Genomic DNA, 18728 nt, shown 5'->3' on the forward strand with positions numbered 1-18728 from the left:
CTAATCACTACATATATATCGTTCCATAAAGTATTTTTTCAGTTCGTTCATTTTGGATGCCTGACTGGGTTGTATTTTATTATATATCCTCACTCCTTTCAAGAACGTCATAAATCAAAAATCGTCGATTTTCAGTTGTACATGTTTTCAGAATGCCCAGAAAATGTACTATATCCCGGCAAAAGAGGCATGCTTTTAACTTAATATTTACCTGCTACAGGGCAGAAAGAGTTGTTTTTGCATTTTGAAGAAAAGTTATTGTTTAATTATTTTTTGTAATATATTAAATATTTTTCAAATGGAGAAAAACCTTCAGGTTTTACCTAAAAAGATCTGTTGCACAGTAAAAAGTTCAATAAGTGGCTTGATATTTATTTTTTTAAGCATTGTATTATATTTTTAAACTTTAAAAACACTCTCCTGAAAAATCAAGTTTTTTTTATTCATGACGTTCTTGAAAGGAGTGAGCGATATGTCAGGCAGCTGGTTAATTTATTAAGTTATAGCAACTTTAAACAGTATTATGTTTGAAGTTACTGTAGTTGAATGTAATTCATGAGTGAAAAATCTAGGCAAAAATACTCGCCACCAAAATGTATAAAATGTATGGTACAGGATGGCGCAAAATGAATCTCCCTGTCGGAAGATGTTATAATTTTTGCAAATGGCATTGTGCGTCAATCACTTTAACGTCTGTAAACTAAACAGCTGCAGTATACAAACAAGGTGCATAAAACGGGCAGAAATGTGTACCAACACTGGCGGCAGCCACTTGACGGATATCATATTTTCTAATTAATAAAAAAAGGTCCAAAAAAAGATTTTCATCAAGTACTAAAAATCTTATTTAAAAAAAAAAAACTAACTAACCATCACGCCGCTTCCCCGCAGGGGTAGGCAGAGAGAATAGAGCGCCACACCACTCTGTCCTTGCAAACATTCGTCGCCTCTTCCACGTTCATGCATCTCCTCATACATACCCGCCGATTGTTACGACTCCTAACCTGACCGCTTTCAAGTATTTGGCATACCTTATCGTGCCATGTTTTTCTCGGTCTTCCTCTACTTCTTTTTTTTATTACGTAAAAACGTCTTTCAATTAGCATGATTAATTTTCACTCTTTCTTAATTGCCACTCTATATTAGGTTATATACTGCAGCTGTCTAGTTTGCAAATTTTAAATACGATTGATGTACAACGCCATTTGTAAAAATTATAACACCTATTTATTGATTTGGCGTTTAATTTGTAAAACTCCATTTTAATTTATGTATCAATTTTTAAATCAAACACAGAAAATAGATATAAGGGTACATACCTACATCCCCCATTAGTTACTGTTGTCTCCCATAAATTATTGCTGCACGTGTTAAAACTGTCACTTAGAATTGTATAGCTACATAAGGACCGTAGTCCATTTGATCATCTTCACATTCGTTTGATAATGCCCTAACAAGGCGAAACAATTGTCACAGTATAATTTTTTATGTGTTTTTGTTAGTAAAATACAACTTAGTAGACTCTAAAAACCTGTGTTTGATTTAAAAATTAATAAATAAATTATAACACCTTCCGATTAATTTTGCGCCACCATGTATGTAGTTAGAATAGTTCTGATTGTGATAAAAAATATACTGGCCAAACTGCGAGAAATTTAAAGATTAGAATTAAAGAACATCATAGCGGTCTTGTTAGTAATTATTTTTCGGAATTTGCAAATCACATAATAGATACCAATCATTCATTTCACTCTCATAAATTAAAATTATTACACCTTGTTCCATATAAAGGCCAAATTATGAATTATCTTGAAAATTTAGAAATGCAAAAAAACCTAAATTCTAATAATAATTTATTAAATAATATATTGTTTCAAAATTCTTCACCTTTGCTTTCCATTTTTCCTTTGTTTTCAAATTTCGTCCCTTGACTAACCCCTTTCCCTTACTTTCCCCTTTCTTTATTTATAGAACGATTTTATATTTTATATTTTAGTTATTATACAGACCTGAATTATGGAAGTTTAACTTCTGAAACATGTAGTCTATAATAAAACTCAAGTGGTAAAAAACAAGTGTTTTCTTTAATCATTGTAGAATAGTTCTGCATGCAGGTAATATTGTAACTCAATATTAACGGGATTTCTACATACGGGAATGTGTTATCGAAAACATATACATTTTCCATTCTAGGAAGCCACGCTCGGCCATACTGCCAGTGATTTAATTACGCGACCTATTTGAGCTCTGACGCGCTTTATGGAAATTTTAAAAATAATTTATACCAAGGGTCACCGGGTCGAATTTGCGTACCCAACTGACTACCTACATATATTTTATACAATACGATCAAATGCTGTTCAAAATGAAGAACATAACTTATCCAATATTAGGAATATATATATATATATATATATATATATATATATATATATATATATATATATATATATATATATATATATATATATATATATATATATATATATATATATATATATATATATATATATATATATATATATATATATATATATATATATATATATATATATATATATATATATATATATATATATATATATATATATATATATATATATATATATATATATATATATATATATATATATATATATATATATATATATATATATATATATATATATATATATATATATATATATATATATATATATATATATATATATATATATATATATATATACATATTCGTCCGCCTCCGTAGTGTAATGGTCAGCACGCTCGCCTACCGTTCTGGAGGTCCCGGGTTCGATTCCCAGGGGGGTTTGATAAATATAAGTGATTTTTCACTCGAATGTTTGTTCAATATTACACTGGACTGGTACCTGAAGCGGAGGGCTGATCACCTTTCCTTCATGTGTAAACGATCAAGATAACACTGTGTTTATATGACGCAGTGCCCTATGCACCATTGGGGTGCGGATAAGGGTTTTATTATATGTGTATATATATATATATATATATATATATATATATATATATATATATATATATATATATATATATATATATATATATATATATATATATATATATATATATATATGTATATATATATATATATATATATATATATATATATATATATATATATATATATATATATATATATATATATATATATATATATATTTATATTATGCAGAGGCGTGCATTCTATATAGGTAGAAAAGCAGTGCCTACTATGCTTTGTCCTTGCCCAAAAACTACTGCCTGCCCTGATTAAAAACTCTGTGCACGCCACTGCATACACGTATATACATGCGCAAGGATTTTTTTAATGAATAATGAACTAGTTTTCAATCCATAACATAATTGTTCGTTTTACAAATTGAAAGAATCATATTTGTGTGCGATACTTTAAATGTTATGGGTATTATAGTAGATGCAATGTAAGAAAATCCATGGTCTAGGATCTGATGGAGCGTGTCTGTAAATTGAATATTCGAAATAACCATCGTCGACCAATTACAATATACTTAAAATTGATGTATCGACAATAAACGGAACCGTTAAGAAACATAATTCAGCCCACGTACCAGATTTTAGTATCGGCTCTTGCAGTTTAGTTCATAGTTATTTGTATTACGTGGGAGTACGCCATTTCGGTTTAAAATTACAGGTTTGGCGAGCACAAAACCCATGTGTGTTTAATTTCTGCACAGCTCAGGAATGAAGGAAGCTAGCTGGCACTATATAATAGTAATAATTATTACTACATTTTGGCGTTTCTCATGTGTGTGATTATAATCCAGGATTCGGACCTCACATACTAATAAATGAGTTTCTGCTCAGTAAAAAGCTTTTTTTCATCTCACCAATAGATGTCTCTAGTGAAGTTCTAATGATTCAAGAACAAGGTGTCTAAATTGGTTCATATATCGCTCACTCCTTTCAAGAACGTCAAATATCAAAAAACCTTGATTTTTCAAGAGAACGTTTTTAAAGTTTATAAATATAATACAATGCATTAAAAATAAATATTAAGCCACTTATGTAACTTTTTACTGTGCAACAGATCTTTTTAGGTACAATCTGAAGGTTTTTTCACCAATTGAAAAATATGTAGTATATTTTAAAAAATTATTAAACACTACCTTTTCTTCAAAATGCAAAAATAACACTTTCTGCCCTGTAGCGGGTAAATGCTAAGTTAAAAAAATGTCTCTTTTGCTGGGATATAGTAAATTTTCTGGGCATTCTGAAAACATGCACAACTGAAAATTGTCGATTTTTGATTTATGACGTTTTTGAAAGGAGTGAGCGATATATAGAACTTCCAAGAATTTGAGTAGTGTGGTTGTCAAAAATGGGTAGACTTGGTGAATGTTACACGTGTGTAAAGTGATCACTTAAACCAGCCTATGAGTGATTATTCTCAAGATTCTTTGAAATCTTCCATACATTCATAAAATGAATGAAAGATTCAGAAGAATCTTCCATACATTTTACGAAGCATTCTGCTACTAACTATGGTTGCTGATCATAGGTAAAAAATAATATAAATTATAAATTATATGTTTTGAATATTGAAAGCATTAACTTTGTGGATCATATTGATATATTATTTCGAGAAAGAAAAATACTTTATGTTCTGATCCCCTCACATTTTTATTAACCAACTAGTTTCGGCAACAACCTGTTGCCCTCTTCAGGGTTTATAATAGTAATAAATTAAACCCTGAAGAGGGCAACTGATTGTTGCCGAAACTAGTTGGTTAATAAAAATGTGAGTGGATCAGAACACAAAGTATTTTTATTTCTCGAAATAAAATATTAATAATACACAGATTTCCATATTCCTATATTTTGTATATCGAAAGCATTGTTAACTTTGTGGTAAAGGTCTGGGCACTGCTCACTGCCTGTGCATCTCTATAAGATAAAGTGCGTCACATCACCATCTGCGAAAGTGGACAGGATATAACTTTCTAAATAGCTTAACACGGGCAGGAATCCAACTCCCCACCCAAGTATCCACCCTTCTTTTTTAACCTTATCCTGGATATGCAATCGTAATTTCTAAAATGATAAAGCTAAACGCATTTAAACTATGAAATAAGTTCATTAATTGATTCGGCAGTCACTTTGTGGTAAAATCTATCCATTTTTAATTAATGTTTTACTTAGTAAATACCACTATTTCTTAAAATCTAGTATGACACGTGTTTCGATGCATTCCGCATCATTTTCAAACACCATATGTGAAGCTAATTCTAAATTTTAGAGTTGGGTTCTTGGGACGATGAAGGTTGAAGAGGGGGTAGTAGCTGTTTTTTATTTTTATTTATTAATTTTATTTTTATTTTTTTTTTTTATTTCTTATCAGAAGGAACTGTTCCCTATGTGTTTGAAAATGATGTGAAATGCATCGAAACACGTGTCACAGTAGATTTTAAGAAATAGTTGTATTTACTAAGTAAAACATTAATGAAAAATATGAAATATGTTTTAATTGTTAAATTTTTTTCTATGATTATTTTGTTTGGAAATAAAAATAATACTTGACACTGGCAGAAACATCCTTTCACTGGATGACTACCAAATATTTTTTAAACTGTGTGGTATTGCAATATAACATTCTCCTTATCATTCATCGTTCACTTTGTGTAATACCACTTTAAAAAACACTGCTTCGTGACTACCGGTTTCGGAAATTTTATTCCATCATCTTTAATAAGCTAATAATAATAATAATACAACATTTTAAGGGTGTCTAAATACTTGTTTAAAAAATCTGGATTATCTCCAATAACATATAGATTACCAATAGATGTCTCTATTGAAGTTCTAATGATTCAAGAACAATGTTTCGAAATTGGTTCTATATATGGAACTTCCAAAAATTTGAGTAGTGTGGTTGTCAATAATGGGTAGAATTGGTGAATGTTACATGTGTGTAAAGTGATCACGTAAACCAGCCTATGACGGTCGTCAGCCCCGCAAATGCCCAGACTTCCATATTCATCTTCATCTTTGATGAGAAGTCAAAAAATAAAATAATAAGAATGATATTTTTCTTCATTTCTGTTAAGATATCAATAAAATCTTACACACAGAGTTACATACGAATATAATTTCATGTGTAATCTTTATTACACACATTAAGGATATTAGCCGATAATAAAAATAATTAGCCAGTCATCGTTTAGGCACGGTACAAACCGTTTCTTGGAAGACGTTACGTGGGAGGATGGAACACAGCTGCCTAATATCGAATGCTGGATATTGTAGGTCATGCAATAGCAAAAAAACTATCAATATTTTATAGCTAGACGTATAAAAACACATAAAGCACGTATTACCGATGTTACATCATAAATACTTGTGTAAATGAATGAATTTAGAAGATCGCTGGTAGAAAATTCAATGAAAAAAAATTGTTTGACACAATTTAAATATAAATGTTTTTATTCTTAATTTTTTTTCTGTGCTTCGAAAGAAGATTATAAGGTCTCTGCTCAATTAAAGCTTTTCTCAATCCAACATAGATGGCTGTTGTGAACTCATATGTATTGTATTCTCAATATTATTGATATTTAAAGCATTTACCTTGTGGTTAGTCATTTTTACTTATTTAGTTTTTTACAAAAATGTTAATAATATTAGTACATAACCACTCACCGAGATTTTTATGCCTACCGGTTTCCAGACGTACCCGTCTCTTCGTCAGGACAATCACTAACACAGCATGCAAACAATGCCACCCTTCACAACCATAGCACCATTTGTGCTATGGTGGTGAAGGGTGGTAATTTTGTCTAGTTTTGTGTGTGTAAATGGTGCTATGGTGGTGAAGGTTGGTATTGTTTGCATGCTGTGTTAGTGATTGTCCTGACGAAGAGACGGGTACGTCTCGAAACCGGTAGACATAAAAATCTCGGTGAGTGGTTATATACTAATACTATTAAAATTTTTGTAAAAAAAATAAATAAGTCATATCGCTCACTGCTTTCAAGAACGTCAAAAATCAAAAAACTTGATTTTTCAGGAGAACGTTTTTAAAGTTTAAAAATATAACACAATGTATTAAAAATAAATATCAAGCCACTTATTGAACTTTTTACTGTGTAACAGATCTTTTTAGGTAAAACCTGAAGGTTTTTTCTCATTAAAAAAATAATTAAACAATGCCTTTTTTTCAAAATTTCAAAAACAACATTTTTTGCCCTGTAGCGGGTAAATATTAAGTTAAAAATATGTCTCCTTTGCTGGGATATAGTGTATCTTCTAAGCATTCTAAGGGTTTGAAGAAGAAGAAGATATGCATTTGCAAATTAGTCGGTGTATGTTTGTAGTGTTCGTTAAGTTTATTTTTGAGAGTGTTTGTGCCTTTTATATTTTTAGTTTTTAAAGGAAGAGTGTTGAAATTACTTATGCATATGTTTGTACTATTTTGTGTTGCGTTTGGGGATTTTTATCTAATGTTAGGTAAAATAATAACAAGTGGTCGTTGGGAGTGTAATGCAAGGACCAATTACTATTACAAACACTCTTTAATAATGTTCCTACACAGTATTACACACTGCATGCTGATTCGTCCGATTAATATATCAATTAATGTAGTTAACATGTATGTAATTTAATTCATGTATGTAAATCGGCGTAGGTACCTCGAGGCGTTGTTTTATTATCACACGGAGATCTTGTAGAGAAGAAGGTAGTATCTACCTTTTTTATTTAAAAAAAAAGATAAATATTTTTTGTTTTTACTATTTACACAAATATTTAAATTTCATACTATTTCTATGAGCCCAAGCGGCTCAGAGGTATCATATTGTGGTAGATTGGGTTCGAACCGAGAAACTCGTGACTCAAGAGTCCGCGACACTAACCACGGGACCACAACCCGACACCTTAAATATGTAGTAGGTATATTAAAATCTTAACATACTTAGATGAAGAGGAATATGATCACCTTTTTATTCTTTTTTAGCAGTCACCCAGTGAGAGGATATTTCTGCGTCAAGTCTTATTTTTATTTCTTAATTTATTCTTCAAACCCTTATCCGCACCCTAATGGTGCGTAGGGCACTGCATCATATAAACGCAGTGTTATCTTGATCCTTAACACACGAAGGAAAGGTGATCAGCCCTCCACTTCAACAGTCAACAGTCCGGCTTCTCCTGAGGAGTGCAACGTGGTTTCCTCCCAGCAATGAGCAAATGCTGAGAAGTTCCTGATTGGCCCACACTAGATTATCCCTCCTATTCTAAACACAGCTCCAAATAAAAACATATTTAATTAGCTAGAAGAAACAAAAATCCACTAAATGATCTATAAACTTTGTACATAATAAGCAAAGTAAATAATAAATGTAATTCCCATCTATAAAAAAAACCTCCACTTCAGGTACCAGACCAGGCAAATATTGAATAAATATTAGAGTAGAAAATCACTTGTATGTATTTGACCCCCCCTGGAAATCGAACCCGGGACCTGCAGACCGTTAGCCTAGCGTGCTGATTATTACACTCTGAGAGCGCTTGTCCACTACACATAATTTTACTGTCCGGCAGTCCGGTTAGCATGAAAAAAACTGATGATTGGCTTGTGCTTTTTTTCCGTCTTTCTTCGGATCGGTGCGTGATCACGGTGCGCGTGAACTCGATTACGTTAAACTGTCGTAGTCGCTTTTGTTTGAAAAAACCGGATTGCCGGACAGTAAAATTACGTAAGTGTACAGGGGCCCTGAGGCGGACAAACTCATTTTTATTATGTATATTTATTTCAAGTATTATTATGCATGATATATTTCTCCTCCTTTTTCCCGTATCTTCACCCATTCTTTATCCACCTTCTCCAAATGACCACACCACCTTCCTTACACCTCCCAGTATCAATATTGTCATTTTATTCTCAACACCCATTATGTATTTTTATTATGTATATTTATTTCAAGTATTATTATGTATGATATATCGCTCACTCCTTTAAACAACGTCATAAATAAAAAATCGTCAATTTTCAGTTGTGCATGTTTTCGGAATGCCCAGAAAATGTACTTTTAAATATCCCAGCAAAAGCGGCATATTTTAAACATTATATTTACCCGCTACAGGGCAGAAAGTGTTGTTTATGCATTTTGATGAAAATGTATTGTTTAATTATTTTTTTAAATATACTAAATATTTTTCAAATGGAGAAAAAACATTCAGGTTTTACCTAAAAAGATCAGTTGCACAGCAAAAAGTTCAATAAGTGGCTTGATATTTATTTTTAATACACAACATTTTGAGTGTGTCCAAAAACATGTTCGCAAAATCTGGATTATCTCCAAGTACAGGAATTATTTTCATATAATTTTTTGACATCTCATCACGGATGAAGAAGAACATTTTCAGCTCACCAATAGATGTCTCTAGTGAAGTTCTAAGGATTCAAGAATAATGTTTCAAAATTGGTTCATATATATAGAACTTCCAAGAATTTGAGTAGTGTGGTTGTCAATAATGGGTAGAATTGGTGAATGTTACACGTGTGTAAAGTGATCACTTAAACCAGCCAATGACGGTCGTCAGCCCCGTAAATGCCCAGACTTCCATATTCTTCATCATCTGATAAGATGTCAAAAATAATATTTTAAATACATTGTATTATATTTTTTAACTTTAAAAACGATCTCCTGATAAATCAAGTTTTTTGATTTATGACGTTGTTGAAAGGAGTGAGCGATATGTCTCCCCCCTTTGCTCGAATCTTCCCCAATTCTTCATCAACCTTCTCCAAATGACCACACCACCTTCCCTACACCCCCCAGTATCAATATTGTCATTTTCTTCAAAACACCTATCTCGTTTGTTATTCAAATATTCATCTAACGAAGAAGAGGGTTTGATCACATCAATCATGCACACAGCGAGCGGAATTCCAATATATAAAATACAATCGCTTACAATACTTTTGTTTAATTAATATCGCGAATGTGGCCAAAACATCCGTTGCTTGTTGACGTACCACACGAGCAGATTATATAAAACACGAAACGAAATGAGATTTTATCAGCACACATATAAGTATGTCGGTTATCATATGATAACCGATTTATAACAATTCCAAATGCTTCAAAGAGATCTTTGAACGTGCAAGTACATATCGCTCAATCCTTTCAACAACGTCATTTATCAAAAAATGTCAATTTTCAGCTTTGCATGTTTTCGGAGTGCCCGGAAAATGTAGTATATCCCAGCAAAAGCGGCATATTTTTAACTTAATATTTACCCGCTACAAGGCAGAAAGTGTTGTTTTTGCATTTTGAAGAAAAGGTATTGTTTAATTATTTTTTTTTTAAATATACTAAATATTGTTCAAATGGAGAAAAAACCTTTAGGTTTTACCTAAAAAGATCTGTTGCACAGTAAAAAGTTCAATAAGTGGCTTGATATTTATTTTTTATACATTTAATTAAGTATATTTTTAAACTTCAAAAACGATCTCCTGAAAAATTAAGTATTTTGATACATGACGTTGTTCAAAGGAGTGAGTGATGAAAGAAGTAGATGTAAGGGGATATTCGCAAAGACAGAACATATTCGTCGACAAACCGCCGAAGACGTAAAACGTCTCTTCACGCCCGATTTTTTAAAGAATGTGCAATATATTAAACTTTTTTTTTGTTTTTGTAAAATACTTGTAAAAAAAAGTTTTATAATTTTTTTTAAAGTCCTTTTCTTTCAATAACTCTTTTATTATTAAAACTATAAAAAAAATTCCCAAGAAAAACTTATTTTTTTATGCAGCACGGTGTTTTACTAAAAATATTACCTGGGTTTAGAGAAAATTATGTAGCGACTTAACGAACACCTTTTTCCATCGATCTACGAAATTTTGCCATATTTGAGGCAAGTTTTGATATTAATTGTTATGTTCTAATAAATATTTTGTTGTAATTGGTGCTGGGTTCGATTCCCGTGGGGGTCAAAAAAATGGTGACAAAATTTCGGGTGCGTGCAAATCTTTGTTCACAAATACAATCCTTGCCCAAAATGTTTCGAATAAAATAACTGGTGAAAATATACGCTATATGAAAAACTGATAATCATATTTTCTGGTATCTCCCGGCATGTAAAATAATTATGTAAGGATCTGGAATTCATTTAAATTAGAGGGTAAGGCTTACTCAAGTCAACCATAGATGCTGCAGCGAACTCAAACATGAAATGACATGAAATTTATATTATTTACCTGTTATATGTATGAGTTCTAAAAAAATCGGTATGTAAGTGTTTTTGCTTAGAATTTTCATTAATGAATTACATGAAATTATAGTAACTTTCAACATTTAAAGTAAACCAATCACGAGTAGGCATAGGCTATAAAACTTGCCTGGTCATGATAAGCGGTGTTGCATTAGCCGTAGCTAGATTTCAGAGACACTTGGACGTTAGGTAATTTAAAACAAATGAGTAGCGCGGTTGACAATTATGGGTAGAATGGCGAATGTTACACGTGTATAAAATGATCACTTAACCAACCATTACAGGTCATAAGCTCTGTAAACACCCATACTTGCATATTCTTTTTAATCTGTGTTGAGATGTTAAAATGTGAATATGAGGGATTTTTTTCCTCTAATATTTATTTTATATTACCCTGGAATGGTACGGCCTATTTACCTTTATTAAGTGTACCTACTTAACGATCAAGATAACACTGCTTCTATACGAAGGAGAATAAATATTCTGAGAAAATATAAAATATTTGAAAAACTGTGTACACATTCCGATTTTTTATATGCCTATTTTATATTTTACATTTTGTCTTGTGTTTTCTTATTTTTTACTTTGTTATATGTTTTTCAGTCTTGTTAACCTTAATACCATGTCCCAAAATGTGTAATGGAAATTACTCATCGGGAATATTATATATGTGAGTTATGTTTGTATTCTGTTCAAATATTTTTTTAATAAAATCATAAATTTAATATCGGCTGACGAGAAAACTCTAAAGGGTAAGAACTGCTTTTTCCTAATAATATCGAGAGCTATTAAAAAAATTGTCATCTAAAGACTATGAACTAACTAATGTACAATTATCAGTCATCAAAAAGATTTATTTATTAAATATTTGATGAAAAATTGACAACAGAAAGGTATCTGTAACATATTTTCTTCATTTAAATATTAAACAAAAATAATCTTTCAAATTTGGCAACGCTTTGTAACTATTTATATTCAAAATTGTTTATCTTTCTCTTTTGACAGTATTTTATTTTAAATTATCGCATTTCATATATGTATTTTTTTTTAGTATTGTTACCCTACTATTTAAGCTAGAAGTGCCATAACAATAGAAAACCGCTATGGCCGTAATTTTTCGTCGGAAAAACTGCAGTGCTAAATCATATATTATTTAAACATTTTTAACTCACCGATAAGATCACAGCATCCAAAATTAAAACACAAAATCACTAAAAATCAACAGTTTTTTTTTACAAAAGTTTCCACTGTTAATTCTCAGAATAAAAATAAATAATGTATTTGACTCACACATGTAAAACGGAGCACATAAAAAAACACTGCAGCAAAATTATTGCACAACAAAAAAACACAGTTAAAATATCCACGTACAACCGTCCTTGTATTTATTATAATCCATGCTAGCAATACACACCATTCGGTTTGAAATAACTGTTAGTTTTTTTACGTTATTGTCAAATCGCGCCAATTCAAAATTGTATGATCGGTCTTGTTTGGTTGTATTGTTCTATGGAGCGCGATACGGCCGCACGTCACAGACCGCCAACCGCCGTTTTCACACTAAAATCCGTCCTGCTAAAAAGCTGCGCAGTCGAATTACCGAGCACCTTCGGTAATCCTCGACTCACCTCGGCAATCTGCGCACAGGTAAGCGGCGATAAGATAATCGCTTGATTTGTGTCGTGTCGGAAATAAAACAAGAATAATATTAAATTAATGAAAAAATTGTATCGTCAATAGTACATACAACTTACAATTAAAAAAAATGCAAAACTACATTGATTCAATTTATTTTAGGCATCTTTTATTTATTGTATCTACATAAGGTTTGTTTAAATGATATTTTTTAAATGATTTATGAAGAGATTGAATCCTAAACATCAAGCTTTGTACACAGTATTATACATAAAATAATCAAGTTTTAGAAATCTTATCTAAATATTCCTTTAGATGTAATTTATGTTCAAGTTTATTAATTTCATGTAATTTTTTTTCAAATAAATAAATTTGAAATTACGCCGTTACACAAAATTTTAAAAACCATCCCCACATCTATTTTTCAGGGGTTAAAAATATAAACGCACGGTAAAGCAGCGAACCTTTTTCAGCTCATTTTCACGAAAGCTTTCTTCGGTCAATAATGCTTTTTCACACAAACTTTTGGAAAAGGAATTATATTGAATTAATGCAACCGATGTCATGTTGAAAGTTTATATAATATATAAAAAACTTCTCGCACTTTAGATGGTGGTCCAGAAAAACATATGAAATCCTAACAATGAAAACAAATTCTTTTTCATGTTGGCCTTTCCTTTAGTTATATAAAACACATACGATAAACACATTACATAAATGCCCCTTTGATAATGGATAAGCTTAAAAAATGACATTCAGGCGTCATCAGTATGTTAAATAATTCGGTTAGGATCATTTATACATTTAAAAGGGTATCTGCTAAATAAAAAGCTTACTCAAATCACTCATAAGTTCTGTCGCAAACTCGCACATCAACCGAAGTATGAATAATATCATTCCATTTTCTTCGTCTACGTTGATATGTCAGAATTTAGAATAGATACGGTTTACAAAAAGAATCATTTTACCGATATTTTTTGGAATGGTTTGTCTTTTACTGTTTTATAAGAGTACAGATACTCAATAATTTTTCTGAATACGATGAAAAAATATTTTTTACGAAATGAACAAATAGTTGAAATTGCCGAAGAACCTATTTTCAAACATACAACTGTCTGTTTCAACAAAAGCAAAAGCGTAGTTACAACAATACATCAATAAAGTGCAGACGTACCGTTTTGATTACCAAAGCAAACTTGTGTAAAAAGTGGTATTTTCTTGCCAATTGTCAAAAAAACATAGTCGAATACCTTCATATCGACTCTTCTTACCGGATACTCGTTAAACTGTGACACGGAACTGTGCAATAATAACATAAAAACATCATTTCGAAAAATATATAAACAAGCCATATCTAGTGTTCCTCGCTGATATTAAACGAAACTTCCATGTGATTGGTTAACGATCGATCGTACCTACCAATACGCCGCTTCTATCAAATTGGACTTTGACCGGCAATTAGCGCTGAATATATCCAGGGGTACTCAACCTGAACTTATTTTAACTTTATTATGGAAACTGCTAGAAGTACTCGCCGCCAAGAGAGCTCAAGCTCAGAGGCAAATATGTCCAACTCTAATTTTAAGAAAGAAATTAATAATATAAAAAATGAACTTATGGGAGAGATGAAAAAAATCTTTGCTGAAATGAAAGAAATTAAATCTAGCATAGAATACTACCATGCCAAATTAGAAGACGTAACAAGCAAAGTCTTGATTCTCGACGAAAAGTATAAGGACGTCGATAGTATCAAGAGTCGCGTCGTAATATTAGAGAATACAATAACCTCGATGAAAAGGAAGTTGGAGCAATCGGAACAAACTAATTTAAACAAAAATATTGAAATTATTGGTATTCCAGAGAAAAATAATGAAAATCTTCCAAGAATAATAGAAATGCTTGCCGGAAAGATAGGCTCGAAAATAACTTCGTCAGACATTATTTCTGCTAACAGGGTGCGTGTAAAGGAAATACCTAAAAACCGCCCTAGTTTCACCAGGCCTATCATTATTAAATTCGCCTCACAGAAAACTCGCGACCATGTCCTGGCAGCAGCTAAGAAGAAAAAGGATATAACCTCTGGGGACCTTGCTCTTCCTGGAGATACTAGGATTTTTGTAAACGAACACCTGACTTCAACAACCCGCGCCCTCTTCAAAGAAGTTCGCAGTATTTGCAAAACAAAAAACTACAGATTTGCCTGGGTGAAATATGGCCAGGTGCTTGTTCGTAAGAGTGAAACTAGTCCTATTATTCCAGTGATGGCGGACTCTGTATTACAAAACATTTTTTTATAATTTCTTCAAAATTCTTTCCATTTTTATTGAATATTTTTCTCAATTTTTACGTTTTTTTCAATTTCTGTCTCACATATTGTAGTTTTGCAAAATATTTTTTTATAATTTCTTCAAAATTCTTTTCATTTGTATTGAATACTTTTCTCAATTTCTACACTTTTTTAAATTTCTGTCTCACATATTGTAGATTTAATCTAGATAGTAAAACAGGGCCAAAGCTCAAATAAGGACTTATTACCAGAATGTTACTGGTCTGCGTTCGAAAACTAATGAATTTTACCTCAATGTAACTATCAACGACTATGACGTGATCCTTATAACGGAAACATGGCTTCTTGAAAGTATTAATAACTCTGAACTATTCGATGACCGTTATCAGGTTTACAGACGGGATCGAGAGAACTCTAGACGTGGTGGAGGTGTGATGATTGGATTGAAGAAGGAATACAAAGTTTACCATCAAATTTCCTGGGAATCTTCAGCTGAAGACGTTTGGATTACGTTAACAGTAAACAATAATGTTAAAATTAATTTATGCTGTGTCTATATTCCACCAGGAGGAAACCACTTATTAAACACTTACAATTTTTTTGATAGACTAAGTGAACTTAGAACCGCGCATCCTAATGAAGAATTTATTATTATAGGCGATTTTAACTTGCCCCAAGTTTCATGGTATCAAAGTGTCGATGGAATTATGTCTATTTTGAATAGTGATCAATCAATTATATCAAAATTTTCAGATACTTTGTCATTTACTGGTTTATCTCAATACTGTTCAATACCAAATAGTAATAATAAATACCTAGATCTTGCTTTAAGCTCTCTAAAATTAATCGTCACTAATTCTTCTCAAACTCTAATCCCCGAATGTCGTCATCATAAAGCTCTACTTATCGATATAGAACCTTTGGTTTATACTCCAATGCCAAGGCAATCCCGTACAATTAAATTGTTTAGAAAAGCCGATTATAACATCATTAATGAATGCATGAGGAATATTGATTGGAACAGTGAATTTTTGAACCTCTCAACCAATAAGGCCGTAGAATTTTTTTACTGTCATTTAAGGGAAATTATAGCTATTAATGTTCCCACGAGAGAGTGCAATGAACATAATTCTTATCCAGTGTGGTATAGCCCTGCTTTGATTAAATTATCCAGAGAAAAACTAAAAGTATTTAGAAAATGGAAGAAATTTAACAATCCTCTTGATAAATTTGATTTTGATATTTTACGCGCAAGACAAAAAAGAATGGCCAAGAACTGCTTTAAAATTTTTGTTAATAATGCCGAGTCAAAAATAAGCCAAGATCCTAAACAATTTTGGAATTTTGTTAAAAACAAGCGTAAAAATAAGGGTTTGCCGCAAACCATGACTCTTGGTGACAGTATAGCAGATGATCCCAAGGAAATATGTGAGCTCTTTTCCGAACATTTTGTTTCTTCATTCAATCATCATATCCCTAGTTTACCCTTACCTTATACAAATTTACAAATAAACAATGAGGTTATATCAATATCTACTATCTCCGTCTCTTTAAAAATGATTATTAGTATTATTAAAAATCTTTCTAACAATGCAAGTGGAGGAAGTGACAATATTCCTTCATATTTTATAAAAATGTGTTGCTACGAGATTGCAAAACCTCTTTTATTGCTTTTTAAAGTTTCGTTAAACGAAGGAGTATTTCCAGACCTATGGAAATGTGCAAACATAACTCCAATATTTAAATCTGGTTCAAAAAACGACATCAAAAATTATCGCCCTATCTCTAAACTTTGTATTATGAGTAAAATTTTTGAAAAAATTATTTACAATCAATTATATAGCGCTGTTAAGGGCTCAATTATAGAGAATCAACATGGCTTTGTAAAATGTAAATCTGTGACATCTAATCTCACGGTTTTTTTGGAGTTTGTGTTAGGGGCAATGGACAAAAGAAACCAAATAGACGCAATTTACACAGACTATTCCAAAGCTTTTGATAGCGTTGTACACAAGATACTATTAACTAAACTGTCGAGTTTGGGTATCCATGGTGATCTCTATAGTTGGTTGGTTTCCTACCTTAGTGACCGACTCCAGTCTGTGGCAATAAATGGGTTTGTCTCAGAGGTTGTAAGCGTACCCTCTGGAGTACCACAAGGATCACACTTGGGGCCCTTACTCTTTTTAATTTTTATAAACGATATTGGCCAATGTTTTAGATTCGCTGATTTTTTGCTCTTTGCCGATGACATGAAAATATATTTTGAAATTAAATCACTACAAGACTGTATTAAACTCCAAAGTGACCTCGAGAGACTTAGCGAATACTGCAAACTTAACCATTTAAAATTAAATACTAACAAATGCTTTGTGTTGACATTTTCTAGAAACAAACTTAAAATAAATCACAATTATAAGCTAGATAATCATATTCTCTCTAGAGTCACCGAGATCCGCGATCTCGGTGTTATATTGGACTCTAAATTAACTTTTGAAGCTCACGTCGACTCGATTGTCAAAAAAGCTTATCAAATGTTGGGCTTCCTGTTTCGTTTAGGCAAAGAATTCACCAATATACATACTCTTAGATTATTGTATTATACTTACGTAAGGAGCCATTTGGAATTTGCTTCCCCCGTTTGGAACCCTCAATATAAAAAATACATCGATCGAGTTGAATCTATTCAATCAAAATTTATATCATACTGTAAATTTGCGATGAAAGTTCCAGAAAGTGAAGCAAGTGACTTTATTACTAAACTTAACCTAAAATCACTTAAATTCCGACGAAGCATGGCCGATATTATATATATTTACAAAATCATTAATAATCTTGTTGACTGTCCACAGCTTTTGTCACAGATTGGGTTTAGGGTTCCTGGGACCCAGACAAGAAACAAAAGTATTGTTCACGTTCCGAAATGTAATACCAAGTCATATCAAAATTCTTTCATTAACAGAACCTGTTATTTAATTAATAATAAATATGAGAATACAGATATATTCAATATTACACTACAATCCTTTAAGAAAGAAATTGAAGAATCCTTTAATCTTGAAAATAGTATGTAATTATTATTGCTTATTTGTATATATATATATATGTATGTGTACCGTGTACCTATGTGCGCATGCGCATGCATATCACGTTCACGAAATTTAATTTAATTATGTTTATGGAAAAAATAAGTTACACTACTTTTCATTTAAGGCACTATCATACCAGTGAATGGTGTATGCATTTCTACATGTAATTATGAACATTGGTATGTATGCGCACAGAAACAAAAAGGTACCGCACTTATTTGTAACAATTATGTTAAAGCCTGTAATTGGACATTACAAATATTACTTAATTCAATGTATATTTATGTTATACTAAATTGTCTGTTGGCCTTACAATAAATAAATAAATAAATAAATAAAAAGCGGCGATATCTTTATGAAAGCCTTTATCGGCATGCAAAGTAGGAGCTGTCAAAAAATACAGCCGCTTCCAAAACGCGTATATCACAGCGGGAAAGAGTGAGATAACAACAAAATCCTCAATACACTTCACA

General features: G+C 31.6%; 1 protein-coding gene across 2 annotated transcripts in view; it reads right to left on the reverse strand.

The window, feature by feature from the left end:
• LOC148303768 (uncharacterized) overlaps positions 1 to 12806 on the reverse strand; it is a 164762-nt gene extending 151956 nt beyond the window's left edge. Inside the window, exon 1 of one of the 2 annotated variants that reach the window (XM_088269391.1) lies at positions 12417 to 12806. Coding sequence is in view for 1 of the 2 variants with exons in the window: in XM_088269392.1 (XP_088125518.1) it covers positions 12535 to 12554 (20 nt within the window). In the remaining variant the exon portion in view is untranslated. The remainder of the gene's footprint in view (positions 1 to 12416) is intronic. The other variant, XM_088269392.1, reaches the window with a different exon arrangement.
• Between the last annotated feature and the right edge of the window lie 5922 nt (positions 12807 to 18728).

The sequence above is a fragment of the Brachycentrus maculatus genome, unplaced genomic scaffold (assembly GCF_059751285.1).
Source record: "Brachycentrus maculatus isolate JH-2025_06_01 unplaced genomic scaffold, ASM5975128v1 h1tg000349l, whole genome shotgun sequence".
NCBI lineage: Eukaryota > Metazoa > Arthropoda > Insecta > Trichoptera > Brachycentridae > Brachycentrus > Brachycentrus maculatus.